At 61.4% G+C, this 25,657-nt stretch overlaps 2 protein-coding genes across 15 annotated transcripts; both read right to left on the reverse strand.

Moving 5' to 3' along the window:
* Window positions 1-659: 659 nt before the first annotated feature.
* On the reverse strand, window positions 660-17,498 carry CEP131 (centrosomal protein 131). 12 transcript variants are annotated; one of them, XR_012652613.1, is made up of 28 exons: window positions 16,248-17,498; window positions 15,108-15,193; window positions 14,232-14,346; window positions 13,694-13,812; window positions 13,041-13,154; window positions 12,780-12,929; window positions 12,267-12,384; window positions 11,347-11,463; window positions 10,175-10,343; window positions 9,926-10,026; window positions 9,613-9,795; window positions 9,079-9,273; window positions 8,800-8,937; window positions 8,088-8,213; window positions 7,871-7,987; window positions 6,325-6,354; window positions 5,129-5,231; window positions 4,588-4,789; window positions 4,195-4,302; window positions 3,880-3,997; window positions 3,601-3,675; window positions 3,372-3,514; window positions 2,880-3,057; window positions 2,601-2,797; window positions 1,446-1,537; window positions 1,314-1,365; window positions 1,067-1,127; window positions 889-964 (listed from the first exon to the last, which is right to left on the reverse strand). XR_012652613.1 is itself a non-coding variant. In XM_075044181.1 (26 exons), exons 1-26 carry the CDS (start codon window positions 16,422-16,424, stop codon window positions 890-892), a joined length of 3,315 nt encoding a protein of 1,104 aa, XP_074900282.1. In that variant the 5' UTR covers window positions 16,425-17,495; the 3' UTR covers window positions 660-889. The 12 variants fall into 12 exon arrangements, 4 of the variants coding, with proteins under 4 accessions (XP_074900282.1, XP_074900283.1, XP_074900285.1 ...); XR_012652614.1 differs by having other exon boundaries at window positions 906-964; window positions 1,255-1,365; XR_012652612.1 differs by having other exon boundaries at window positions 660-964; window positions 1,067-1,365.
* A 1,138-nt stretch (window positions 17,499-18,636) lies between these two features.
* Window positions 18,637-24,179, reverse strand: TEPSIN (TEPSIN adaptor related protein complex 4 accessory protein). 3 transcript variants are annotated; one of them, XM_075043836.1, is made up of 13 exons: window positions 24,080-24,179; window positions 23,666-23,738; window positions 23,414-23,440; window positions 23,156-23,249; window positions 22,867-22,934; window positions 22,631-22,709; window positions 22,138-22,209; window positions 21,361-21,567; window positions 21,067-21,241; window positions 20,650-20,763; window positions 20,343-20,421; window positions 20,030-20,164; window positions 18,637-19,724 (listed from the first exon to the last, which is right to left on the reverse strand). In XM_075043836.1, the coding sequence occupies exons 2-13, from the start codon at window positions 23,708-23,710 to the stop codon at window positions 19,233-19,235; spliced, it is 1,587 nt and encodes a 528-aa protein (XP_074899937.1). In that variant the 5' UTR covers window positions 23,711-23,738; window positions 24,080-24,179; the 3' UTR covers window positions 18,637-19,232. The 3 variants fall into 3 exon arrangements, with proteins under 3 accessions (XP_074899937.1, XP_074899935.1, XP_074899936.1); XM_075043834.1 differs by having other exon boundaries at window positions 23,414-23,505; window positions 24,080-24,173; XM_075043835.1 differs by lacking the exon at window positions 20,650-20,763 and having other exon boundaries at window positions 23,414-23,505; window positions 24,080-24,173.
* Between the last annotated feature and the right edge of the window lie 1,478 nt (window positions 24,180-25,657).

A 25,657-nucleotide genomic window follows, 5' to 3' on the forward strand; every position in this document is an offset into this window, starting at 1 on the left:
GACGGATGGAAAACAGCCTGGGAATCCGACGAACAAACATCTGCTCGCCCCCCGCACCGAGCCCCGGCCTCCTTGGAGGGAAAAGGCTGCAGAGGAGCGGTCGCACGCTCCCTGCCGAGAGGAAACAGATGCCGCCGGCCCGGCCCAGGCATTTCCCGTCACTGTCACGGGGTGCCGAGAGATTTGCAGGTAGCAGAGGCTGCGGGATCACGTCCTGCCCCGGCTGTGCCTCCCCGCATCATCCTGGGTATTTTGTTTTAGGAGGGGGAGCGAGGCGCAGGGTCAAAAGCAAGCACCCATGTGCCTGGACTCCCACCTCCACCCATCCCTCCCTGACCAGCCAAAACAGGGGGTCCTCAGCCTGGCCCCCCCAACTTCAAAATCTCTGGCTGCTCACAAGAGGAGGTTCCCGTCCCCCGGCGCAGACCCAACCCACAGGTCCCACGCATCCCACCACGGGGAAGATCTTGGGAAGCAGGAACACAGGGTAGGGAGGGTCTGCTGCCTGCTCGCACCGTGAGGAAGAGCGGCTCGTGCCCTGGCACCGATACACACACGGGGAGGGAGAAATGCACCAGTGAAGAAAAAGAAGGTGTGGATGCCAGGTGAGCAGAGGCTCTCCCTTCCTCCAGGGGACACAGGTGGAACAGGAACAGCCGTAGAAACCAGCGCAGATTTATTGTTAAAACACAACCACCAAACACCTGAAGGCTGCCGAGTGTTCCGGCAGGGCACACGGCCGCGGCACGGGGACCGGGTTGTAAAAAACGAGGGTAGAGGGAGGGAAGGGAGGGCCCGACCCCAGCCCCATGCGCACGGGTGTCCGCTCCCCCCGAGCACAGGTCCAGCGGGGGCCCCGGAGCACCCCCAGCCCTGCACAGCAGGGTGGTCACTTGGTGGCCAGCAGCTGCTTTCGCTGTTGCTCCAGGAGGGCTTCCAGGCGGTCGGCTCTCTGCATAGCCACCTGCAACAGAGCACACGAGAGGGAGAGCTCGCTGCGCCCCAGGATAGAGCTACAGCCCGAGGGGTTAGGGGGGGGCCAGGGCCGGCTGCCCCCCTCACTCACTTCGTACTGCTTCCGAAGGCTGCTCACGCTCTCCTCCTTCCTCATCACCGCTGTCTTCACCCTGAGCAGATGGACACGGAGAGGCTGAGGACCCCATTCCCAGTACCCAGCCCCAAACAACCGGGCTGACCCTGTGCCCCAGGAGGGCGATTTCAGCACTGGGGGAGGCACAGCCCCTCTCCCCCCACCCGGCGCTCTGCAGCAAGCCAAAGAGCAGCGGCTCTGGGCTCGGAGTGCCGTTACACGCCAGAAGGGCCTTAATTCCTTTGATGAGCGTCATGTAGTTTGGATCAAGTCATCTATAGGAAGAAGGGGACATTAGTTTCACAAGACTTAATTAATTAACAGGACCACAGGGAGGGGATTTTAAGTTTCTTCCCATTTCTCAAGCCCACGGTTGCTGCTTCATGGCTGGACTCTTCCCCACAGCTCTCAGAGCACCAGACTTCCTGCGTTTCAACCTTTGCCATGCTGTACGTAAGGGACGGAAGCAGAAAGGGGATCCTCGTTATCTCATATTCAAGGTATGACCCTGGCTCTCAGAGCGAGTGGGAATCACTTGGCAAGATCTGGGAAAGGCAGCAAGCTCCATGTGCTCGTACAACAGCCTCTCGTTACAGCTGGTGGTGAGCAGCTCCGAACAGACACCGACAGGAGGGATGGCTCTGCACCACGCTGGAGTCCTCAGCACAGCGCTCTGCCCCACGCAGAAAGAGCTCCTGCAGGAGACGATGCGCTTCCCCTTCCGATTCTCCTTTCACTTGCAAAACGCCTCCCACGAGGCAGACTCGAGGGAAGAGGAAGCCTTACGTCTCTGCCTGACACCGAGCCTGGCTCCCAGCACCGTCTCCCCGCTGAGTGCAGGATGGAGCCGAGCCCCGCGGCACGGCCCCGCAGTGCCGGAGCCCTGCTCGCGAGCACAGCCCCTGCTCCCTGCAGCCAACAGCCTGGGGCCCCGGTGCATTTTGGGGATGTCTCAGCTGCCGTCAACCTCCGTGGCTGTGCAGCGGCCACCTGAGCCCTGACCCAGCAGCAGGCTGCTCTCTCCCCTGTGCTCAGGGGGGGTGGAATCCATTGCCTGGCCCCTCTGGAGCGGCAAATCTGCAGAGCAAGATGCTGTGGCTGCAATCACCGGTATCATGCACTACCCACGGCGGAGCCCTCGTGAACCGGGCCGGCTCGCAGTGCTCCTGCCAGCGAGGAACCGCAGACGGAGCTGTGCACCACTGGCCTCTCCTGGCAGGAGCCCTCACACTGCTCCAGCTGTCCGCCTCCAGGCATGCAAGGGAGCAGCCCTGGGGACAGGATGACACAGAGCAGGCTAGAAGTCACAAGGGCCAGAGGATTCACACTGGCTGAGCAGGCAGCCAGCTCGGGTGAGACTTTGCTCCCCATTTTGACCTGACAGGACTGGAAGCCATGCCTGAGGATCCAGCACTGCAGACATGCTCCTGCAATGCACCCCAGGACAACTCTGCGCCCACAGCCCCAGCTATGAGCCCAGCCCGGGTCAGCGAAGCCCAGGCAGCCTCACCTCCTGTGAACCTCCTCCAGCTCTTTGTCCTTCTCCCGCACTACCCTGTCCAGCTCCAGGCGTTGCCGGGCTCTCATCTCCGCCATCTCCGCCTTTAGCTGCTTGTTCTCCTCCTCTGTCCCCGCCAGCCGGTCAGCAAACTCCTGCCGGATCACTTCTGCCAGGCTGCTCCGCTCCTGGGCCAGCTGGTCCCTCACCTGCAGCAGGGCAAAGAGGTGACATTAAGGTGCTGACAGGCACAGAGCAATGCAGAGGGACAGAGCCAGGCAGGGCACCCACCTTCTGGATCTCCTCCACCTCCTGCTCCTTGTGCTTCAGCAGGCCCTGCAGACGAATGCTCTCCCCTTCCAGCTCTGCCAGCCGCCCCTTCAGCTCATTGCAGCGCTCCTGCAGCTTCCGCTCAGACCTCTCCAGCTCCTGGAGCTCTACCTCGTACTTGTCTCGGATCCTCTTAATCCTAACAGGAGTAAAGGACAGGCAGTCTGGCTCAGCCCAGCGCTGCAAGGACCATCCCCAGCCACCTTCATGCTGCAGGAGGGACCGCGACACAGCAGCGAAGGGAGGAGAGCCCCACGGGAGATTCAAGGCTGTTTCCTCAGTGAGAGGTAAAATTTGCCCCTGCCAACCGCTCCCTCCTGTACTAACGCTGCTCACACCCCGCAAGCTGCAGCATCCAGAGCTCGCTGGAGAAACATGGAGGGCTCAGGGGAAGGGGACAAGCCCCCCTGAAGAGCTGGTACTTGCAGGCTCCCTCCTCCCTCTCCCCCCTACCTGTTCTCTGCTGCCCTCTCGCACTCCTCCTTGGCCGAGGACATGTCGGCCTCCAGGCGCTGGATCACCAACTCGATCTCTTTGTCTCTCTCCTTCCTCACCTCCTCCCGCAGCTCCCGCTCCCGGGAGAGCAGCCAGGCTTCCTGGGGACAGAGATGGCAAATGTTGCCTCGATCCCTCTCGGAGCCCGAGGGTGGTCCCTTTGGAGAAGGGCAGCTCTTGCTGTTACCTCCTTCTTCATGTAGTTTGCCTCCCAGGCCTGCTTCTCCATCTCCAGCCGGTCCTTCAGCACCTTCACTTCTGCCTGTGGAGAGACAAGAAAACAACCGCTCAGCTCCAGCAGCCACGGCACCCCACACCAGCTGAGAGCAGCATCCCCAGCACTGCCCCAGTGGGGGTACAAGGCTCAGCGGTGCCAGCGTATGTCACCGCAGTCACACGCTGGGAACCGGGCTTCTTGCACCCAAGAACAGCAATCCAGGGCCCAGAGACAAGGGGAAAACCAGACCTGATGCCGCCTCTCCCGCTCCTCCTTCTCCTTTGCGTACTCCTCCTTCAGCGCCCTGGTGACGGCCGAGCTGCTTGCCTCCAGCTGCCGCCGCAGCTCCTCCACCTCCGCTCTCTGCCTGCCCACACACAAACGGCACCTCCCAACATCTGCGCCGACCCAGCCTCGTCAGGCTGCTCCCCTCCTTAGCCTGCCTCAAGCACCAGCCCTCTTCCCACCAGAGCCTGGCCTGGGGAAACCAACCCCACCGCTCCCGAGCTTCGGGCTGCCTCCAGCCCTTGGCCACCGCGTGGGCCCCACTGCCAGCCCACTCACCTGGCCGCTTGCTGGCTGAGCCGCTCCTTCTCCTCGGCCACCTCGGCGTAGAGCCGGCGCCGCTGCTGCTGCAGCGCCTGCTCCTCCTGCTCCAGCTGCTGCTCGCACCTGCAGGGCACAGCAGCCTCAGGGACGTGCCTGCCTTCAGGCATTCGTCCGCCTCTCCACCCCGACCCGTTCCATCCCTTCTGCGGCCGACCAGGGGCTTGACGCTGGAGGATGCCCCTGGTTCACCACCTTCTCCCACCTCGGGGCCGATGGAGAGAAATGGGCTGCTCCCCATGGATATTAACTGCTGCAAATATCAGGAACCCACCAGCACACGGGTGTTGGACACCACCCCCGTGCCGTGAGCCCCAAACCACCATTGAGGCCCCCACTGCAATGACATACCGCTGCCGGGCCCGCTCCCTCTCCCGCTGGCTCTGCTCCTCCTTCTCCCGCTCCAGCAGATCCCGCAGCTCCTCTGCCTGCCGGCCGTAGCGCTGGGCAGCCCGCTCATCCGACTGCAGCAGCTCGGCCTCGTGCAGCATCTTCAGCTTCCTGATGTCCTGCTTGTGTTTGGCGATGAGCTTCTGGATCTCCGGCTCCAGCCCTGAGACAGCGGGAAGGACAGTTACCACTCAGCTTCAGGGCTGTCCAGACCCCAACATCCATGCCCATGCCCTTGGCCTTGGCCAGCTGGTGAGGAGGCTGCAAACACATCAACTCGGCAAAGAGGGGCTGGTAAGAAAGGGGGAGTGAGCATGCACAGGTTTTCTTGCCTTCTAGCATCTGCCTCTACCAAACACAGGGAGCAGAGACTACCCACGCCGAGCAGCTCTTCCCCAAGCTGCCAGCAGCTTCTGCAGACACGGCCCCTCTCCTGGACCAGCATGGACACGACCCCTGCACCAGCCCGACTCCAGCCACCGCCGAGGGAATGTGCCCATACCTTTCACGGTGATTTCTTTGATCTTTTTGGTTTTCTCATCAATCCACTTCTCCCGCCTGATTTTCTCAGTTGCACTCATCAGTTCCTTCAGTTTCTTAATCTCCTGTTTGGAAGCAAACAGGAAAGCTTCAGAAACCAGCTCGGGGAGAAAACCCCTGTTAGTCTGGGAGCCCGGCTGTTGAGAAAGAAGATGCAGGCAAGAGCAGACGGCCTGAGCTCCGCACAGATGACTCGCAGAGCCCAGGCCAGGCATGATCTCCCAGTCCAGAGAAGCAGTCCTATGCTCTCCCAGTACCTTCTCCTCTCTCATGGGATAGGACTGATGCTGCCCCACAGACCCTGGGCATGGGGAAAAAGAGCAAAACCCTTGGGAAAGTATTCACTGGTCGAGACATGAGAGCACCTACAGAGAGGAGAGGAGAATTCGGGGCTGCTCGTGGTCCTTGCATGCAGGGAAGCCCATCTGTCAGCAGATGGTTGTGTGTGAAGATGCTTTCTTCTCCAACCTTCCCTCTCCCTCACATGGAAGACCCTCTGGCAGGAGGACAGACAGACAGGCACACCTCCCAACACCACAGTACCACTGCAGACCAAGCTCCTGCAGCACCCCAAAACTCTTCAAAGACTTGAATGCTGCACAGCCCAGGCACAGCCACTGCCCTCGCTTCCTCCTCTGCCACCATTTACCTCCTCGGCCCTCCTCACCAGCAAAAAAGCTGGAGAAACACCCAGGCCCTGCTGCCCACGGAGCTCTTCCCCAGCACTCCCCTCGGCAAAAGCACCGGGCGATGGAAGGCCCAGCAGAAATGGCTCCGTTTCAGCATGGGCAGGTGATGTCCACGTGGAGGACGTGGGACATGTCACAGCTCCGGAGGATGAGTGTGCGGCTGGACACCCAGGAGCTCGTTACCTGGCCACCGTGCAGAGAGGGGCAGGTAATAGCAGGGGGCCACCCACACAGCCTGGGACTTGCTCTTAGGGAAAAAAAGGGCAGGAAAATCAACATGGGAAGGCAGCAGTTGAGCACGTGGCCTGGGGAGATGGGATGAAGGGGTTCCTTCATGGGGCTGACCCTGCTGCTGAGCAGGGAGTTTCCAGCCCAGCCCTGCTGCCTGCAGGCACCTGCGGAGCCGGAGCAGGTCAGGGTGTGAGAGCAGAAGGGCAAGGCACAAAAAAAGAGCAAAGACCACATTTACCTCGCAAAAGGGGCCCAAAGTGCGCCAGACCTGGGGAGAAAGAAAGGAGGGGATGGAGAGAGAAGGGGAATCGCAGAGTCACGGGGGAGAGGGGAGATGGGAGGGGAGAGAGGCAAGACCAAACAGCCGTGTGTATGCAGGAGCCACAGCAGGGCAGACGGGGAGGCAGGGGTCCCACAGGAGCGAGGGGAGGCACAGCCAAATTGGGCAGTTACACAGATGTGCCAAGGGCCCGGCAGCACGGGGGAGTGCGCCGCATGGTCAGGAGCCTGCTCTGATGACCAGGGGACACCCACGGGGGACAAACATTACTCAGTGGCTTTCCCCCACCACGCAGAGGAAGCAGGGAGCCGTACAGCAGAGCCAGGAGCCCGGCTCACCAGGAGCAGGGACAACAAAGGGGCCACAGAGCAAACATAGAAAGGATCCCAATCTGTTCCCACTGCTGTTGCCCTGCTGCGAGCAGGGAGCGAGACAGAACAGAGGCACCTCCTCTGCCCCGCGCAGGCTGCAGCAGCGAAACCAGCCCCGTCCCTCCACGAGAAGGGGCCCCTCCAGGCACCACACACAGCAATACTGTGCTGGCTTCTTCCTCTCGGCTGGGCTCAGAACTCAGGCTGAAACAGTAAGGCAAAGTGAGCCAAGCAAGCCTTCGCTTTGTTTGCGTGAGGGCGTCTCTAAACAGGCTCAGACTGGTGCAAACGTCTGCCTTGCTCCAGAGCCCTGGGCATGAGCTCAACTGCAAGCCAAGGGCGAGCAGAGACCGGGGCAGCAGAGCCAGGACAAGCCCTGCGGCCAAGCTGCGAGCCAGCGGCACTGCTTTCTTGCCAGGCCCGGCACAGGGCGAGCCGAGCTGTCTCTGTCTGCGGGAGAGGGAGCTCTCTGCACGATCCCGAGGGAAGCTGCCAGCCAGCTCCTACAAGCAGGCAGCACATCCTCACCTCACCGGGGAAACAGCTCTCTGTGTGTTCGGGCACTGGTCAGGGTAACAGGCCAGTGAAACCCACAGACGTCTGCTACTATTGCTTATATGCTCCATGTTCCTTTATAACCTTATCCCCACTTAGCTCTGAGAGTATCCTTGCTCCTGCAAAGGGGGCTGAAAAATCACCCAGCTCAGGAGGATATGGCCACAGGTATAAATTCCTCTCTGGCATCAGGTTTGTGCCAGCGCCTGCTTTCCCCTCTGCCGAAGCAAGGTCCCCCAGTCACCCCTCAGCAGGGGGGAAGAGCTCTGTCCACAGCGGGATGTGTGGGAAGGGTCTTTCCAAGCAGAGTCCCTGGGAGCTGGCACTGTCTCCTGGTCAGTCCCATGCACCTGGCTTTGGGCAGCAGAGGACAGCAGCCTCTTGGGGAGCCAGGGCAAAGCTCTGTGGGTGATACAGACTTTCTATGCACAGAGAAGGGCTTCCCAGAACAACCAGGCCCCACTGAGATGAGAGAAACCATACTGCTCCGGGCAGAGGCCCCATTTGAGCAAAACCAACCAACTCTGGCTATGGCATGTCTCCTCTCGCTGTCCCCCCAACCTTTCCTATCGCCTCACCAGCTCGTGCTGCTCCTGCATCTGGGTGATCTTCTTGCCGTACTTCTGGTCCACTTGTTTCAGCTCAGCTACCACAGCCTCACACTTCTCACTCAGCACCTTCTTGTCGTCAATGAGCTGGGCAGGGTAAAGAAGAGGCATCAGACAGCCAGGTAGGGTAGAGCCACCTCAGCTTCTGGCTTCAGAAGCATCAGTCCAAGTTAGGATGAGAGATTACCTGGTCGATGAAGGCCAGATGCCTTTGGATAGCTGCCTCATACTGTTCCCTCTGCAGCCTGAGCTGGTGGCTGAGCTCCTTCTCAGTCTGTTTGACATGCCGGACAGTCAGTTCCCTCTGCTGAGCCTTTTGGATGTAGGGAAGAAATAGCCACAAGACATTAGAGGGAGAAGTTACACCAGCCTCAGAACGTGTACAGGAGGTAACTACTGAACATGGAAGGCAGTGTCAGATCAGAACAAGGAGGAACAAAGCTAAATCAAAGTCCCTGGTACTCACATCTCCTGCCCCACTGTCCAGCAGGACTACCCAAACCCCCGTGGGACGGGGGACAAGAGAGTTCAGCGCAGGTCCTGACCAAGGGTTTCTGGACTAGTCAGGCTCCTGCCAGGACAGGGAGTTTGAGGATGCCTTTCAAATCAGAGGGGCAGCAAGGAGAAATCTGAGTGAAGCCCACACCAGGCTGGGAAGGACCTTGCAGGTCTTTCCCACGCTAAACAGTGCCTGGGACTGCGGCATACCCGGCAGCCTCTGGCTATCCGGCTTATTGGCACTAGCTCCGGGAGCGCTGCCGTACTTTGCTGGGGACACAGATGGGAAGCCCTATTCACAGAGCCCTGATCTTGTGCTTCAAAGCCACAGCCCCAAGAAACATCTGCTGAGGGCTCTTGGTCTTCATTCCCCAGCAAGCAAACGCATCTGGCTCACACACCAGGGCCGTCTGCAGCAGGCTGATGGCTCGCTTCTTCTCCTCCACTTCCAGCTTCAGCCTCATGATGGAGCCTGTGACCTCCGTGGCAACAGCCGATGCCTGCTCCAAGTGAGCCAGCTCCTCTTCCGAGAGGAGACCCTGCCACAGTGAAAAAAAATTATTAAAAAAGTGGTGAGGACCACCTGGAACCAGGACAAGGAGACAGGAGACCAGAGACCCTTCCCACCAGGGTCTCACACCACCTCTCCAATACAGACGGGCTCTCACTTCAGCACTCACCTCCCGCTGCGTGGCCGAGGCGGCCGACCTGGGCCTCTCCTGTTCCGACTTCTCCATCTCATCCAGGAAACTGATGATGCTTTGGAGCTTGGCCTCCGAGAGCAGAGCCCCATCCTCGGGGACCCCCGGGGAGTGGTTCAGCTTCCCAAACTTCTCCAAATTATCAGCAGTCAGGGAATTGGAGCTGGCCTCCTGCTGGGCAGACACAGGCGCAAATGAGCACCCAGGGGAAGGCTTGGGAGAAGAGGTGCTGGCTCTTCTCCATCACTGGAGCCCAGTCCTCCCACTGCACCCCAGTAACTAGCCTTATCCTCTATGCTAACCCCACTCCTGCCACAGCCCTTGCACGGTTTTGCTCCTCCTTGCAGATGCCCAAGCCCTGGCTGCAGCAAACTCCCCCACCGCCTTCTCTGGCAGTGAACCAGCTGCGTTTCTCACCCTCCACCACCCACCAAGTGCTGGGAGAGGGCAGCCCATAGGAGAACCTGCTCTCACCAGGCAGCTGTCGCTGTCTGAGGGTGGACATGACCTTACCCCATCTACCCAGGCATATCTGTCCTTCTTGAAGAGCTTCGGTGGGGGCAGCAGCTCTGGCTCTTCCTCCAACAGCCTGAGTGTGTCCAGCAGCTCATTGAGAGTGACCTTGGACTGAGTCCTGCTGACAGCAGTCACCGCTGTCTCCACATCCTCGCCACCTGTCTCTCTGGAGCTCACATCCTAGGCGAGAAGACAATGCATCTTGCAGTAAAAGAGTTTGAAGGATCTTCCCAGAGGTCAACGAAGGCTCCAAAGCCACCCTGGCAGAATAGCTGGTGCCAGGAGCCCCATGAGGCAAAGCCAGACCTACCTGCAGCTTGTCGTCTGCCCCAGGGTCCCGCAACGGCACGGAGCCAAGGTCTGCAAGGCCACTTTCTTCTGGCTCTGCAGCTACTGAGTGGAAATTGGCCTCTGCAGAAACCAGACTGCTCTCAGGCACTTGCAACAATCAGCCCCTTCAAAGCAGCTCCCCAGAATGAGAACCATCCCTCCATCCTCCTCCTTCCCCTTCATGTCACACACTGCTCCAAAAGCTTGGAGACCCGCAGAAGGGACTCACCAGCATTATTGGCTTTGGCGACACTGCTGGCTGGACTGACGTTCCTTGTAGAAGCAGGTTTGGCAGGCTTCTTCTTTGCTACCCTTCTGCTCTCCTTCACCCGCGCAAGCTCTTCTTCTGCCAAGCGCTTTGCATCTGAAGCCTTTTGGGCCCTTTTCTGGTGCAGTTCCTGTAGGGACAGACACGCCGTCAGCATCCTGCCCAGCACAGGGCATGCTTTGACACACGCCTGCACTGCTTTAAGTGCTAGCAAGGGCCTGCGAGACAGCAACAACCCACGTGCTTGCTGCTGAAGGGTTAACAAGGACAACTCTAGAGAAAGAGAAAGCACAGGAACAACAGCTCTGCTCTTCACTGCTCTGTGGTGGCCAAGGTCTTGCCAGCTCCACATGTGAACAAGGGCTGCTCACATGCCCCTGCACAGTGTCCTTTGCTGCTTCGTAAATGGCCTCCAAATCCCAAGGGTCAAGCACCGCACAGCACGGCGATGCTGCAGTGCCCAGGGGGCTGCCTTAGACGAGTTTTGGGAAGTCACTTAAGGCACAAGCACGTGTTTGCGAGGCTGTTGCAGCATTTTGCCGTTCTCCAGCTGCTCACTGCTGTGTCTCCCCTGAGCCCCCTGATGAAACATGATTCCATTTAGGGCAAAGAGAAACCAGGGTTTTAAAAAAATCTTCAGCTGTACCGCAAGCCAACATGCGACTCCCCATAGTCTGTGCCAGCCTCCCATCTGTGCCCCAGGAGCACCAGCCCTTTCCTGCTGCAAACAGGGATGCAAGAACAGGGTGAAGACAGAGAAGGAAGGAAGCTCAGGCCACCCTGGAGGGACCCTGCTCCCAAGGAGGGTCCCTTTCCCAGGGCACTCTTGTCCAAGGAGCTGCAGTTACAGTCTCCTTGTTTCAACACGGTCACCCTTTTACCAAAAAACAGATCGAAATCAGCACTGTCTTCGCAAGCTCTGAATGAGCTGCCAAGGCTTGGCAGGAGCACAACGGGAAACTGCTCTATGGCACCTCCATCTCCATAGGGAGCACTCCATTTCCAAGGCTGGCTCTAATTCTGCTTCATGCAAAGCCCCTAGAGACGCAGAGGAGAGGCCCTCTCGCTGCCTCACAAGAAGATGCCAACAAACTGGCCTCACCCAGGTCACAACGCCTTTTCCTTGTCCGTACCTGGATAGCAGCACGTCGGGCCAGGCGTGCCTTCTCCTCTCGAATCTTCCGGCGTTCCTCATCCTTCCTCTCATGCAAATCCAGGATATTCCCTTCCTCCATCTGCTGCTGCCTTTCCTTCCAGAAAGGAGGGTCAAAAATATTACTGAGAGCTCTCCAGCGCCCACCACCCACAGCAGAGAAGTGGGAAATGGCACACCGCACCTGAGGTCACCCCATATCCAGGCTTTCCATCCCTCTAATCCTCCCCTCCATGCAGGTAAAGAGCCCTCAGAAAAGCTCCACTTTAGAGCAGCTTATTTTCTTTAGATACTAAATGCAATTATTAGTCATCTGGGTCTGAAACCACCAAGGAGACAAGGCTTAAAAATAGACTCTCACATGCAAGAGCTACAGTACTTTTTGTTATTGAGATAAATAATTAAACACAAAGAAACACAAATAGCTGCAGATGACTCGTCACTCTCTAATGAGCCAACTTGTTACTGATTCGCTACGATGAGCTGAGACAGGGTATCCCTCCCCTGGCCACAAGCGTGTCCGAGACAATAAGAATTCTGCAGGATTTGTGCTGTTACTGCCAAGCGTCTGCCTGCTCACAGCTGAAGGGAGCTGGTAGACCAGAGCCATGCAGCGCTGAGCACAGGGCCTCCTGGCCTGAGCCCCCCCCACCTCTGGAACTAAACCCGGGCTTTCCCCCTCCAGAGCCAGCACATCTCTGCGGGGACAGGACCTTTCCCCAGCTCTCTGGGCCGCAAGGGGCTGGCTAGATGCAAAGCCAAAGCCCCCTCGTCTCCGACAGCTCAGGTCTCAGTTGGGGGGGTCTGGTGACTAAAGGGACTGCAATTCTCCCACCGGCGAGGCAAGCGAGATGTGGGTATCAGAAGGGTCTGTGCTACAAGGCAGCGGACAGGACTGACCTCCCTTTTGGAAGCCAGCAAGCGCCCCAGAGCCGCTGCTGCCGCCCTGTGCCGTTGCAAATGGCGTCGGTACCAGCGCTGGATGGTCACAGCAGCCAGGTTCACCTGCTGGATGAACCTACAGGGAGAGGGAGGGTCACCGTGGCCCTGGGGTCCTCCTCGGCTGCCGGCCGGGCAGCACCACCCCATCCCGCTGCAGCAGAGTGCAGGCTGCTCACCCATGGCAGCGGGACCTGTTCTGTCCCCTGTCACCCCAACTTGACGAGGCGTTATCCCCGGGCTGACTTTTGGGGTGGGAGGAACTTGTGCCTTTGATGAAGACAACTCAAAAGCTCAGAGCCAAGTCACAGGGAGGGTAAATCGGCCAATGCAGGTGCCCTAAGAGGGGCCCTTCCCAAATCTGAAGCCCCACAGGACAAGAACAAACCAGTACCAGCTCCCCTGGAGCTCACCCCTCCGCCTGGCACCGTTCTGCCTCTTCCCAGCAGCCATCACGCACCGGCTCTGCCTCACCTCTCCGCCTCTTCCTCGGTCACCTCCTCCCTCCGAGGCAGGCTGCTGTTGTTGTTGCGGGTCATGATGTTGTTGCTGGAGAAATTCTTCTGAGACTTCACATAGCTGCTGCTTTCACCGTCCTCGTTTGAGGTCGCTTTGACAACATTGCTAAGGCAGAAGATGCAAGCTACTTGGCACCATCCTGCCCCGACCCGTGCCACATCAGCACAGGAACACAGGGTCAGCACAGCCTCCAAGACGGGACCTCACCGCACTTACTTGAGGGAACTGGGTGCCTGGTTGGAGCTTTTGGGTGCGGGGCCCTTCTCAGTGGTGGAGTAGTTGTTGTGCACCATGGTGGTGACACAGTTGCCCATCGCGCCCTTGTTGCTCCTTTTGTGGAGAGAAGATGAGGCATTAGGGCTTGCTGGATCTGAAGGGGACAGCACACACCAACGACGGACACTCTCTGCATTGCAACCCTCAACCCAACTGTGACCATCTGGAGCATCTCCCAAGGCAAGGAGCTGGCGAAGCCTCAGAAAGCAACTCACCCGCTCTCTAGAGCTTGCTCCTCAGTAGCTGTTACCTGACGCACAGACAGACACAGCCCGAGCAGACCTAACAGCCTGCTGTTCAGGCTGTTCTACACGCAGCCTTGGCTTAAGTCTCTCCTGGCCCTGAAGGGTTCAAGTTTTATCCGTTCTCTTTCCTAGAGCGAGAGCAGCCTCTCCCATGCATCCATCAAGCTCCTGCGTGGCCTCCAAACGCATCCTGGCCAGCCAGCCTGGCGCACCATCATCTGCCCTACACTTGACCCCCCGTGTCCTGGCAGTGGCAGAGCACCGGCACCCCCTCCTCTGCCCGAGTGTTTTCTTGGTATAGGTCCTCCCAACACCAGACCGTCTCCGGTTCAGCGCTGCCTCTCCTACCTGTTGTTGGCGGTGAAGTTGGCTGCCAGGAGCACGGTGGTTTCTTTCCTCCTCATCCCCGCTGGTGGCTCAACGCCACGAGAGCCGGAGGGGCCTGGGAATGCTCGCGGCTGATCGTCCTGCCACGGAGCCAGCAGGAGTAAGTGCAGGCAAGCGCCAAACCCACGTCCTCAAACACCACCCTCTTCCTTCACAAGCCAGTTTCTTCCCCGTGCAAGAAACCTCTGTTCCACAGAACGGCAGCCTCGAGGCTTTGCCTGTGCCTCTGCCTGCCTCCACCAGAAGCATGGAAGTGAAGATCCAAAAGCCCTGGGCCAGAGACAAGGCCAACAGAGGCTAGAGGACTGGCCAAGCATGTTGGCTATTCAAACCGTGCCAGCTTTGACCGCAGGCTGATGAAGGACCAGCCTGGCCGCCACAGATGTACCACCCCATCCTCGGCTCTAGGGAAACCCTCCCACTCCTTCACCAAACCCAGCCAACTCCTCAGGAAAGCAGAGCTGACAGCCCACCCACCCCAGGATGTCCCCGTCCTCACCAAGATGTTCCACGTGGTTTTCTTTTCTGGGGAGGTTTTGCTCAGACTCGCCAGTTTCTTTCTTCCCCCAGAACCACTCTCAAAGAAAGTCAGGAAGTCTCCCATCTGCTCTGAGCTTCAGCCCGAACCCAGGGAAGGCAGAGAGAAGGAAAGAACATGTGTTCTGGAGTTAATATTGCATGCAGACACAGAGCAACAGGACAGTGATAGCAGGATTCTTAACCTGCACAGGCTGCTTCAGCGAGAAGCAGGCTCTGACAGCATGCAGAGCATAGAGCCAAGGCACACCTACTGCCTGTCATCATGACCCGGAGGAGAAAAGGGATGGAGAATCATTACACAGTCATGAAATCTGTGAATGACTCTTTTTTTACACAGAGCTTTAGATTTCAGCATGATGTGCAGAGATAGAATACATTAAAGGGATGGGCATAGGGCAACAACAGAATGGAAAAATCACGATACAGAGACAGCTCTAGGAGGTCACTGGACACAAAAGGAGAACTTTTTGTCTGCTAACACAGTCCAGCTATGGTCCAGAGGGTCCATGAGGGGCTGTTGTAATTGAATGATCCTATCCCTTGGAATTAAATTGAGTGTCATTTGTGACAGAGGCTTCCCAGCCACAGAAATACACTCTAGGATTTCCCCAAATCCTAACCAAGTGACCTCCCCTCCAAAAAAACCCAAACAAAAAGCCAGACCTTGGCTTTCCAAGGCCAGGTTATAACCCCCAATGTGTATGACAGAGCTTAATGTACATTTTTGAAAGGCTCTGGTTCCCTCGTAGGACAAGAAAGGTCAGACAGATGGGTGGGGTTTCACACAGCCCCATCCACGGGACAGACGGACACACGTCGGTGGCTGGAGCTGTACCTGTGCGTGCTGTTCACCCGCTGGTTAACCTGGGTGGTGCTGTTGGACCTCCGGAGGTTGTTCATTGCCCGGGATCCCGCATCTTCCTGCGGGGGAGAGAGCTAAAATCAGCAGCAATGTTAAGGAGAAACACAGGCAGGCAGAGCTGGGATGCCTGGCCTAGGCAGGCTTCCCCCGTGAGTCAAGCATCCTAAAATAGCACTGCTGGTGATGCGACCCTTCCACCCCCTTCAAAACAGCCCCGACACGATGTTTCCGATATCCCCGCAGCTGCCAACCTCTCCTTGAGGCAGAGTGCAATGACACCTCGCTCCCTCTGCGCTGCTGCTGAGCCAGCAGGAACGTGTTCATTTGTGTGAGCTCCCCAGCCAAGAATGGCCGTGCTCATTACCTGCCCTGGGAACGAGTGTGAACGAAGGCTGCCAAGATAGCAGGGATTACTCAGCAAAGAGCACAGAGACTCTCCACTACTGGATCTTAACAGAGCCCCGTAAGTACCTGGGGCTCATTCACTCTGCTGAAAAAACACTCACAGAAACCCCCACTCAGCGAGACACCAAGCCCCCAGCTCCTGCTGACCCCAGCAGGGATGGAGGGTGCTCAGCAAGGAGCAGGCTGGGCCTGAAAGCGCCGCAGCATCCAGCAGAAGATACCAGAAACTCGGGAGTTTCCAGAAGGAAATCGGCACAGGGAGGTGAAGGGCAAGGAAGGGAAAAGAGTGAAGCCTGATGCTTCCCTGCTTGCTCTTCTGCATATGTTAAAGCGCTGAGAAGAGACTTAACAAGCAGCCGATCGTTGAGGACGATCAGATTTGGAAAGAGCACATGGCACTGCAGCACCAAGAGCTGCAGCTCCAACTAGCACCTGGACCAGCCCAATTCTCTCCCGAAGGTGGTGCGGCTGCTCTCCACAAACACACAGCCACGCTACACGCTTTTGGGGAAGGGGGAGCCAGGGCCCTCCCCAGTGCCACCTCCAGCCCCATGCTGCGCTTCAAAGCTCAGCCTGCAGGATCAGCGCAGCCCAGGCAGACGGCAGAGCGGTCCTGCATCAAGGCATCCCACACGCTCACCCACGCACACATGCCTCCCTGCCCCGAGCAGCAGGAGGGACAAAGGAGCTCTCCTGCCCAAGACTCACCAAAGCGTTCCTCTTCGGTTTGCTGTCGGCAGTGACCGAGACGGAGCGTGCCATGTGCTTGGCGGGAGAAGCACTGCTGGGGCGCCGCGAGACCGGCGCGGGGAGACCCGTCAGGCTCAGATCCACGCCACCAGAACCGGCACCCTGGAAGGAGGAGCTGCTGCGGGTGCTCTTCATGCTCGAGCAGAACGAAGGGGTCCTGGAAGCACAGCGCAGACGGAGAAGCGAAGGCACGGAGTGCGCATCCAGCCTCGTGTGGCAAAGAAACGACGCGCTCTGCTCCTAGCTGTCTCCTACAAATGCCAGCGCACAGAGATGTAACCGTTTTCAAATGGGACAAAACATCTTCCTCTGTATTTCCACATACCAAATAACCCTGAACACAAGGCCTGGAGAGGCTCCAGGTGAACTCCTCACAGAGCCCAACACCAGCAGCCGTCTCCTCACTGCTTTGACTGAACACCCTGGCCGTCCCACATCCCGGTGCCCCATTTACAGACTGGGACGCTTGCTTCAAGGCGAGCGGGTGCCTAAGACAACTGAGAAAAGCCCTGTTCCCCACAGTGGGCTCCTTCACTCCATACAGACCGTGGCTGACAGAGGGTCATGCGAGCCCAGAACGGCCCCTTCAACCAAGGCTGAGGGTTCAGCTCACCCAGCACCCTTCCTCGGGCAGCGATGCTGAAGAAGCAACTGGGCAGCTCCCAAGAGATCCTTCCCCCACCAAGCACTCCCCATTTCTGCCAAGAAGCTGTTCAGAAGCGGCCGTGCCCTCCCCTCTGAGCCCCCTTCCCAGCTCAGGAGGCAGCACTGCCCGCTTTATCCCTTTGCATTCCATCCTGCCACAGCGCTGAGCCAGGAGCTGTTGCTGTCCCCAGGCAAACGCCACCATGACATCACTTTATTTCTTTAAATACTGCTACCCAAACCCTCCCTAAACCCCTCTTCCCCAGCAGGTCTGGTTTCACCCTCCCCTTGGGGCTCCACTGGAGACCGTGGCAATGCCTCAGGCTGCAACAACCCGGATAAACAAAAGGCTCTCGATGGAAACCACCGGGCTCACGCCGGGAAAACAGAGCTCAGGCCCACAGTCCAGGCCTGGGACACGCAGACCAGAGACCCCCAAGGCTCAGGACCTCCAAAGCCCCAAGGCTCAGGATCCCCCCTGCCCAGGGCCAGGACCCCCAAACCCAAGACCCCCAAGGCTCAGGACCCCCACACCCAAGGCCCGGGACATCCCAGACCAAAGACCCCCAAGGCTCAGGAGCCCCAAGATCCCAATGCTCAGGACCTCCCCCCCCCAGACCCAAGAACCCCAAGGTCCAGGAACCCCCAGGCTCAGGACCTCGAGATCCCCAAAGTCCAGGAACCCCCAGACCCAGGACCCCCAAGGTCCCAAGGCCCAGGACACCCAAACCAAAGGCCCCCAAAGCTCAGGACCTCCCCCCGCCAGGACCCCCAGACCCAAGACCCCCAAGGCTCAGGACCTCCCCCCCCAGGACCCCCAGACCCAAGACCCCCAAGGCTCAGGACCCCCCAGGCCCCATACATGAGAGGTGACGGGGGTAAGGGTCTCCAAGCAGCGAGAAGGACCCAGAGGAGAGTGAGAAGGACCCGCACCCCCCCCCCCGGGGCCTGCTGAGGGGGGGCACCACCGAGGGCGAGGACAAGCCCGGGCTAAAGCCCCGGCGCCGGCCCCCAGCCTCACCCGAGGCCCTGGCCCCCTCCTTGCCGAGCTCCAACCCCGCCAAACAAAGGGCCCCGGGGGCCGTTACAAGGCCCCGGCCCCCCCGTACCGGTCCCCCCCGTCCGAGCAGGCCCCGATCCCGGTTCTCCCCCCCCCGCCCCCGCCTCGAGCCGCCCCGCGCCCGCTGGAGCGCAGCCTACCGCCGCCGCGCGCACCGCCCCGCCCCGGCCATTGGGCGGGGCGCGGGGGAAAGGGAGGTGACTACCAATGGGAAGGGAGGGGCGGGGCTGGGAGAAGAGAGGGGGTAGGCTGAGGTGTAGAAAGGGGTGGGAGGAGGGAGGGGCGAAGAGGTGGGGCTTGGGGAGGTGGGAGGGGCGGGATCTGAGTGGGGAAGGGAGGGGCTATGTCTGAGTGGGAGCGGAGAGGGGCGGGGCCTGGGGAGGAGGGAGGGGCGAAGAGCTGGGCTCGCAGAATAGAGACTCATTGGGAGAAAGTGAGAGGCGGGGCCAGGCAGAGAGGGGCGGAGTCCGTAGTAGGAGGGAGGGGCGAGGGGCGGGGCTTGCCCCGCAGGGACTGGGGGGAGCACGGCACAGGCCCAGCTGTAGGTTGGGGGGGGGACACGGACCCGTGGGGCAGGGGGATCTGTGGGGCAGGGGGATCTGTGGGGCAGGCTCCAGCAACGGCGCAGGAAGAAGTCTCAAGTTCCCAGACCCAAGTGTGGGGTTTATTGGTGGCTCCCGGCCCCACTGGGAAGGCACCTTCTCCCACCCCAACCCCGGGGGTGGGCGGGAGGCTAGAGGCAGTGGGCCACCCAGGAGCCCCCCACCATGGCCCTGCCAGGATCCCAAAACCGCCCCCCAGCTCAGCTCTGGCAGGCACTAGCAGATCTCTGCCCTGGCTCCCCTGCACCCCCCTCACAGCCCAGCCGAGCGAGGGGTGCCAGCAGCCGTGCCCTTCCACCAGCCCTGGGAAACCGGGGACTTTTGGCAAAAAAAAAAAACAGTGAGAGGGACACTATAACCTTATCAAAGCCCTGGCCCCCGTGGCCATTTCACACCCCATGTACCCTTGGCAGGCCCCCTGCCCTCGCCCCTGTGGGACGGGGCATGTAGGGCTGCTCGTTTGCTTTTCCCCGGGGTGCCATGGGGGAAGCTGGGGGAGCAGGACCCCCATTTCCACCAAGCCCAGTGTGGGAGCAGCTGGCTGCCCGCGGAGGAGCCCACGAAGGGCTGTGGCACAACAGGCCCCGCAGGGAGGGAGGGTAAAGCCCTCACAGCCCCCCGGGAGCCCGACAGCAGCTACATGTTGAGAAAGGCAAAGGCCGACGTCTGCCGGCTCCCCTCTACATCTGTCTGCCTGTCCTTAGGCTGGGACAGCGTCCGCGGCTCTGCCGGCGGAGAATCTGGGCAGAGCACCGCACCGGGACGGGCCACCAGCTCCATGCCAGCGAAGAGGGACAGGCTGCAGGAAGGTGCAGGGGTGCCCACCATGTCCCCCGCCAGCCTGCTCACCGCCTCCTGCTCGCAGGGACAGGCTGGCACCATGGCACCGGGCTGCCCGTGGGTCTCCGCTTCTACCCCCTGCTCCTCGCTGCGGGCCGGCACGGCCACAGGGACCGGAGCTGCGTTCAGGGGGGTAAGGATGCTTTCGCCTGCCAGGAGCGGGATGTCTGTCAGCAGGTCCCCGGTGCACGGGGCTGAGCCCACGGCAAGGGCAGAGGGGTCCGAGACCAGGCATGCGTTCTTCGGGGAGGGCTGGCCTCTGCAGAGAGCCTCGAACTGCCGCAGGATCTGGGAGGAGAAGAGTGGGATGGGCAGGAGTGAGAGCGGTGTCGGGAAGGGGGCCAGGCCCCAACCCCTTTTCCCAGTGTTGGGGATCAGCCCTGGTGTCCCCTCCCAGGGCTCAGCCTCGTCTCCTAGGCAGGGAGCATCACACACCCCCATGCTCCCCATTCCTGGGAGAGGCGGACAATTCCCATCCCTCTGGGACAAGCACGGAATCATTCCCAAGAGCTGGGTGTCCCCAGCAATGGGCAGGCCAGTCCCCAGGAGTCCCCTGCCGCAGGGAGAGGGCACAGGGATGCCCCAGGAGTCACCTTCATTGCTCGGTTGGCGACAGGGCCGGGGCTGCCTTGGCTGAGCTGCTGCAGGTGCTGCCGAGTCATGGCAAAGATCTGGTCCAGGGAGAGCAGGTCGGAGCACATGAGGGAGGAGATGGCGCACATGGACCTCTGCGGGGACGAGAGCGTGGCTGAGCCCGGCAGGCAAGACAGGCAGACACCAAAATGCCCTGGCTCAGCAGCGCTTCTTCCCCCCATCCCTCCACCCTGCGACTGCAGCGGCACAGCCCGGGGTAGGGCAGCACCGCGGGCACGTGCCGGCGGCACACCGGGACTGCCCCATGCTCACCATGCGGACGCTGTCACTGGGGTCCTCCAGCGCCCGGCTGAGCAGCTCCAGCACCACCTCGCAGTTCAGCAGCCCGCACCTGGCCAAGAGGAAGGGATTACGGCCACGCTGGCCACACACAGCATCCACAGCCCCGGGAGCCGGCCGGGAGTGGGCAGCCCTCCTGTCTGGCAGCATTTCAGCCCCAGAGATCTGGGTAGCCAGGCGGGTGAGAAGAGCTCAGGCTGTTCCTCAAAGCCCCCGCAGCACTCCCCACCCAGCCCCGCAGCACCCACGATCCCAGGAAGTGTCCGCCTTGGGCACTTACTCCTTGACGAAGTGCTGTGCTTCCTCCCTGGTGAGGAAGACCCTGGCACCACGGGTCAGCGCTGACACCAGGCTCACCTCCCGCACGCAGTCGCCCAGGCTGTCAGCATCCACCCTGCTCAGGGAGATGCCTTGGTGGGGACAGGGGCCAGCCCTGCTCCCTCCTGGGGTCCCAGCGCAGACTCCACCACCCTCTGGCAAGCAGGGAGTCCCTCCCAGATCAGCTCCCCTGCCCATGGCTCTGTCCACCCACGGACTGCCTGGGCTGGGAGGCCAAACATCCCAGGAGGAATTCAGCCCAGCAGTGCCAGGGGACTCAAACTAATGGTGTGGAAAACGAGGGCGCTATTCCTGGAGACAGAAAGCATCTCAGAAGGTCCCGGGGGAAGGGGACCCCCCCACACAGCCCCGCTCTCACCTCTCAGCCACGTGGGTCAGCTCACGGCTGGCCCCAGAGTGGCTGTCGCTGCCCGATTTGCTGCAGGAGTCCGAGGTGCGGCTCAACTCGCCGTTCCCCTGCGAGGAGTCTTGGGAGCTGTGCCCGCTGTCTGCCTCCTCCCAGCCGCCCCCAGCCAGTCCCGGCTGGTGGCTCACTGCAAGGACAGCAGCAGTGAGGTGCTGACCCCCAAAACAGCCCTGGTACCTCATGGGGACCCCCACCAGGAACCCCAGCAGCTGCTAGCCGTCCCAGCCCAGCAGTGGGGGGACCTACCTCGGGTGCTGTGCGCTGCGGTGGCCGCTGGTGGCTTCACAGCCCCGGCCAGGCTCCTGGCAGGTGAGGGGGCTCTCACAGGCTGGTAGGCATCCTCGTGGAGCTCTCTGCGGCGAGGCCGGGGCCCCTCTGGGGAGGGGAGCACAGCGTGGGCCACCGCTTCGGCCGCTCGCTGGATGGTGCTGAGCAGGGCTTCCCCCGTCGAAGCTGGGGAAAGACCAGGGCATCAGGCGCTTCCCAGGGAGCCCAGTCCAGCCCCTGGGCACCCACCACCTTGCAGGGTGTCATGAGGGGATGGTGGGGACCTGCCGGCAGAGAGGAGCAGCCCCAGCAGCTGGGTTCCAGGCACAGCCCGGACTTCTGGCTGGAAAAGGTGGGGCGAGGAAGACCTGGGAGCTACTGGGACAGGCCACGAGGCACAAGCCAGCTTCCCACATCCCTGTCACACCTCCCAGCAGGGAAGGATCCGGGCAGAGCCCCCCACTGCCAGCCCTGCGGCCACGACACCAGTCCCAGCACCCATCACACAGCTTGGGAAAGGGGAGAGCTTCCCAAAGCAAAGGGTGCAGCGTGGCTCTGCTCCGAGCTACCCAGAAACACCTGCTGAGAGGGTGCTGGCAACCATGTTAGGCATCTCCAAACACTGGAAACCTGGTCTAATCCCAGGCAGAACCCCCAGGGCTGTGGCATCACGGTGCGCAGGGAGGGCTGTACCGAGCAGAGGACCCACAGGGGGCAAGGGGGCAGCAGCAGGCAAGGGCACAGCCAAGGACTTACCGGAGCCGCTTTTCTCACTGCTGAAGCCAAATCCTTGCAAGGAGCCGCAGGGGCTGGAGCTGGAGCCCATGCCTGGGGGAGGCACAAGGCATGTTCATAGGGAGCACAGGCATTCGGGGTCACCCTCCCCTGCTGTTCCTCCCTCTTGCAAGCACAGGGGAGTGCCTGGAGCAGTTGGAAGGAGCTGGGGAGCAGGACAGCATCCTCCCGCTCCCCCAGGCATGCTTTTCCCTCTGACACGGTACCCTGCAGCCAGCTCTGGCCAGAGCTTTGGGACACCCCCAGCGAGCAGTGCCAGGGCCCGCAGTGGGGCAGGGGAAGCAGCCAGGCACCCATCACGAGGGCCTGCTGCACCCTGCCCTCACCCCCAACAGCCCCTCTGGCCAGCGGCCCCTCTGCACAACCACAGCTCCAGTCAAAGGGAGCCAAACCAGCCCAGCACTGCCAGCACGGCCCATGGGAGGTAACAGGGCTGTGGGGGGCCTGGGCTTACCCGTGGGAGGCAGGGGATGGGCAGGCAGCGTGGCAGGCTGGGGGAGCGGCGCATCCGAAAAGAGAACACTGGCCAAGTCCTGTCAGGAGAGAGAGGGGTGTGGGCAGAGAGCTGGGGAGCACCAGGCAACCCAGCAGGGCCCTGAGGCGGGGGGTCTGGGAGGCAGAGCTGCCCTTCCGCTCCAGGCAGGGCTCGAGCGGTCCATCAGGCACAGCAGGAGCAGGGCCGGCACTCACCTGAGCGGCCGCGCGGACCTTCTGGTTCAAGCTGTTGCCATGGAGGGGATCTGGGGGCCCAGTGAACACTGCAAGGCACAAGGGCGAGAGGGCTGGGGGATGCTCAGCTCCTAGGCATGAGGCAGGATGGGGCAGAACCCCGACCCCGGCCAGTGCTCGGCCTCTGGAGCAGCCCCTCCAGGCAGGAGCCACCCTGGGCTCGCCCCGGCTGCAAGGCTGGGTTTTCCAGAACCATGCACGGCCGCTCCCCACTCTCCTGCCCCAGCTCCCCCACTCCTCACCCCGTTACCTGTTGCCTCCCGGATAAAGAAGGCGTTCCTCTTCAGCTGCAGGACGAACTGAGGGGAGCCCTGGGTGCATGTGTGCAGCAGGATCTTCAGCACCTGCGGATGTGGGGCTCGGGGTGAGAAGGGCCAAATCACGGCTGCCCCACCAGCCCCCAGCCCTGTGGCAATGCCCACGCTTGCTCTGGCCCATCACCCCGGCCCTGGGGCTCCTCTGCGGCCGGGGGGAGCCCCGCAGCAGCCGTCCCCCCCCAACGACCTACCTTCAGCTTGACGTGGCAGGAGTTGCTCTGCAGCCGGTTGAGGAGATACTCCAGCAGGCACTGGCTGCTGCCGGGCGACTCATGGGAGATCTCTGGGGCGGGGGTTAGGGATCCTGCTCCCCCCAGCTAGGACCGCAGCCCGCATCGGGGGGCAGCAGCAGCCCCCCACACCCCCCAGTCGCCAGCACCTCTCCCCCTCCAGCCCCAGCCCCGCAGGCCTCCCGCACCCAGCCCGGCTCCCTGGAAGGATACTGGCGATCTCCTCGAACAGGTACCCGGGGCAGGGGACGTCGTCATCTGCTGTGCCCCTCAGCAGCACCGGCAGCTGGAGGAGGAAGAGGAGGAGGAGGAGGGATGGCGTGAGAGGGCCCGGCGTAGGCTGTGCAAGGCCAATATAAAAACCCACCCACCCCCCCCAACCCGAGGAGACCATACCGCCGCGCTGACATCACAGCCCTCGAAGCAAGTGACGTCACAGCTGTGACATCAGAGCGGAAAGGCAGTGGTGCCACGGCAAGGCCGAAGGGCCCCGGGCTCTGACAGCACGGGAGGTGGGAAGGTGCAGCGATGACGTGACGGGTGGCGGAGTGACGTCACGCCCTCAGGCAGCCCCACCCCAGCCCCCCAACCCTCTCACTCCCACCCCCGGCCCGGCCCGGCCCGTACCCGGCTCAGGAAACTCAACCGGTCTCTCAGCGGCGCCGCCATGACACTCCCAGCGCCGGCCCTGCCCGGCCCGAAAGCGGCCTCGCGGCTCCGCCTCCCGGAAGGCAAGGCGCGCCAATGAGAGTGCGAGGCGCTGCCGTTCGGCCAGTCATCGGCGAGGGAGGGCGGAGCTCCGGGCGGAAGTGCCGCTCAAGGCTGACGCCAGAGGCAAAAGGGCGGGAGGCGGGAAGTAAACAACCGGCATCTCCGCCAATCAGAGCTACCGGCGACGAGAGACCAATCAGAAGGGATCGGGAGGTGGGTGCCGCGGATGACCAATCCGCGCTTTCGGCAGGCCCCTCCGGCCAACCAGAGAAGGCGGAGGGGACGGCCTTCAGCCACCACCCAATCAGAGACCCAGCACGCTTTGATAGGCGTTCCGCTTCACCTATCGTCGAGCTCAGGGGGCGGGCATCCACCGCCACCCAATACGAGGGCGAGTCTCTTCGATGAGCGGGGCGAACGGCCAATCGCGGTTGCTCCGCCATGGCGGCGCCCAGGCCGTGAGGCGACGGCGGCGGCGGCGATGTCGGGCCGGGGCGTCTGGCTGCGGGCGCGGGCGCGGCTGCGGCGTTTCCCCGCGCTGCTGGCGGGATGCGGGGAGCAGGTGGGGCCGCCGGGCGGGGACGGGGGGGGGATCGGTTCCGGGGGTGGGGGCGGCCCGGTGAGCCCGGCGCCCCGCTCCGGTTCCTCTGTCGTTCCCCGCAGGCGGCTGCCTACGGCCGGTGCGTGGCCGCGGCGGCGGGCGGGACGGCGGAGCTGCGGAGGGACGTCTGCCTGGAGGAGTTCCGGGCGCTGCGGGATTGCTTCGCCCGGGCGGTAGGTCCTGGTCCCGGTCCCGGTCCCGGTTCCGGTGGCCGCCGGTGGCTCAGCCCGGCCTGAACCGTGACTCTTTGCAGGCGAAAGCGACGCCGAAGTGACTGTGGTGCCGGCCCCGGTGCCCCTCACCCTGCGCACCGGCCTGAAGATGCTTCGGAAAAAATAATAAATAAATTTAAAAAACAAAACACCAAAACCTCTCAAATCCGGCCCGGTTTGTCCTTAAATTACAGAATAAAGAGGCAGGTGGAGCCCTCGGCTGCTACCCCAGCACCTCGGGCCTGGGGTGGCTGCCAGGGTGGGGCAGCCACCGGCCCCCGGGGCTGCTGGAAGCCACAGCCTGGTCCCAGGTAGCCCAAAGAAGCAGCGCAGCCATGGGATGAGGTGCCCAGGGTGACAGAGCAGAGATGGAAATCCCCCCACGGCCTAGAGAGAGCAGCCCCTCGCACCCCCCCAGCCTACGCCTTCATCTGCATTTCAGGGAGCCCTTTCCTCCTCTCCCTCGCTGTGCTCCCAACATTCAAGACCCATTTTCCAGCTGCCAGCGAGCTCCAGCTTTGCTCAACAAGAAAATTTCCTGCAACGGCAGCAGGAACTGCAGGGGCGAGATGGACGCCGGCCCCCCGGGGATGGCAGGAGCTCTGGGAACAGCCGGGTGCAGGGCACTTTGGGATGGCAGCCCGCATCCCCGCCATCAGGTTCCGAATGCTCCTGCTCTGG

This window comes from Buteo buteo, chromosome 13, assembly GCF_964188355.1.
Source record: "Buteo buteo chromosome 13, bButBut1.hap1.1, whole genome shotgun sequence".
NCBI classification, from domain to species: Eukaryota; Metazoa; Chordata; class Aves; order Accipitriformes; family Accipitridae; genus Buteo; species Buteo buteo.

Bases quoted from the DNA above. Each gene is read 5' to 3' on its own strand.
- CEP131 (XM_075044181.1), bottom strand. From the start codon at position 16,424: ATGAAGAGCACCCGCAGCAGCTCCTCCTTCCAGGGTGCCGGTTCTGGT. The intron at 10,344-11,346 runs GTACGGACAAGG...CTGTCCCTACAG, and splicing joins CCCGACGTGCTGCTATCCAG to GAACTGCACCAGAAAAGGGC. The intron at 3,058-3,371 runs GTAGGGGGGAGA...TACTCCTGTTAG, and splicing joins GAGAGGGCAGCAGAGAACAG to GATTAAGAGGATCCGAGACA.
- TEPSIN (XM_075043834.1), bottom strand. From the start codon at position 24,121: ATGGCGGCGCCGCTGAGAGACCGGTTGAGTTTCCTGAGCCGG. The intron at 23,739-24,079 runs GTACGGGCCGGG...TTCCTCCTCCAG, and splicing joins GGTTGAGTTTCCTGAGCCGG to CTGCCGGTGCTGCTGAGGGG. The intron at 22,210-22,630 runs GTAAGCCCAGGC...TGCCTCCCCCAG, and splicing joins CCATCCCCTGCCTCCCACGG to GCATGGGCTCCAGCTCCAGC.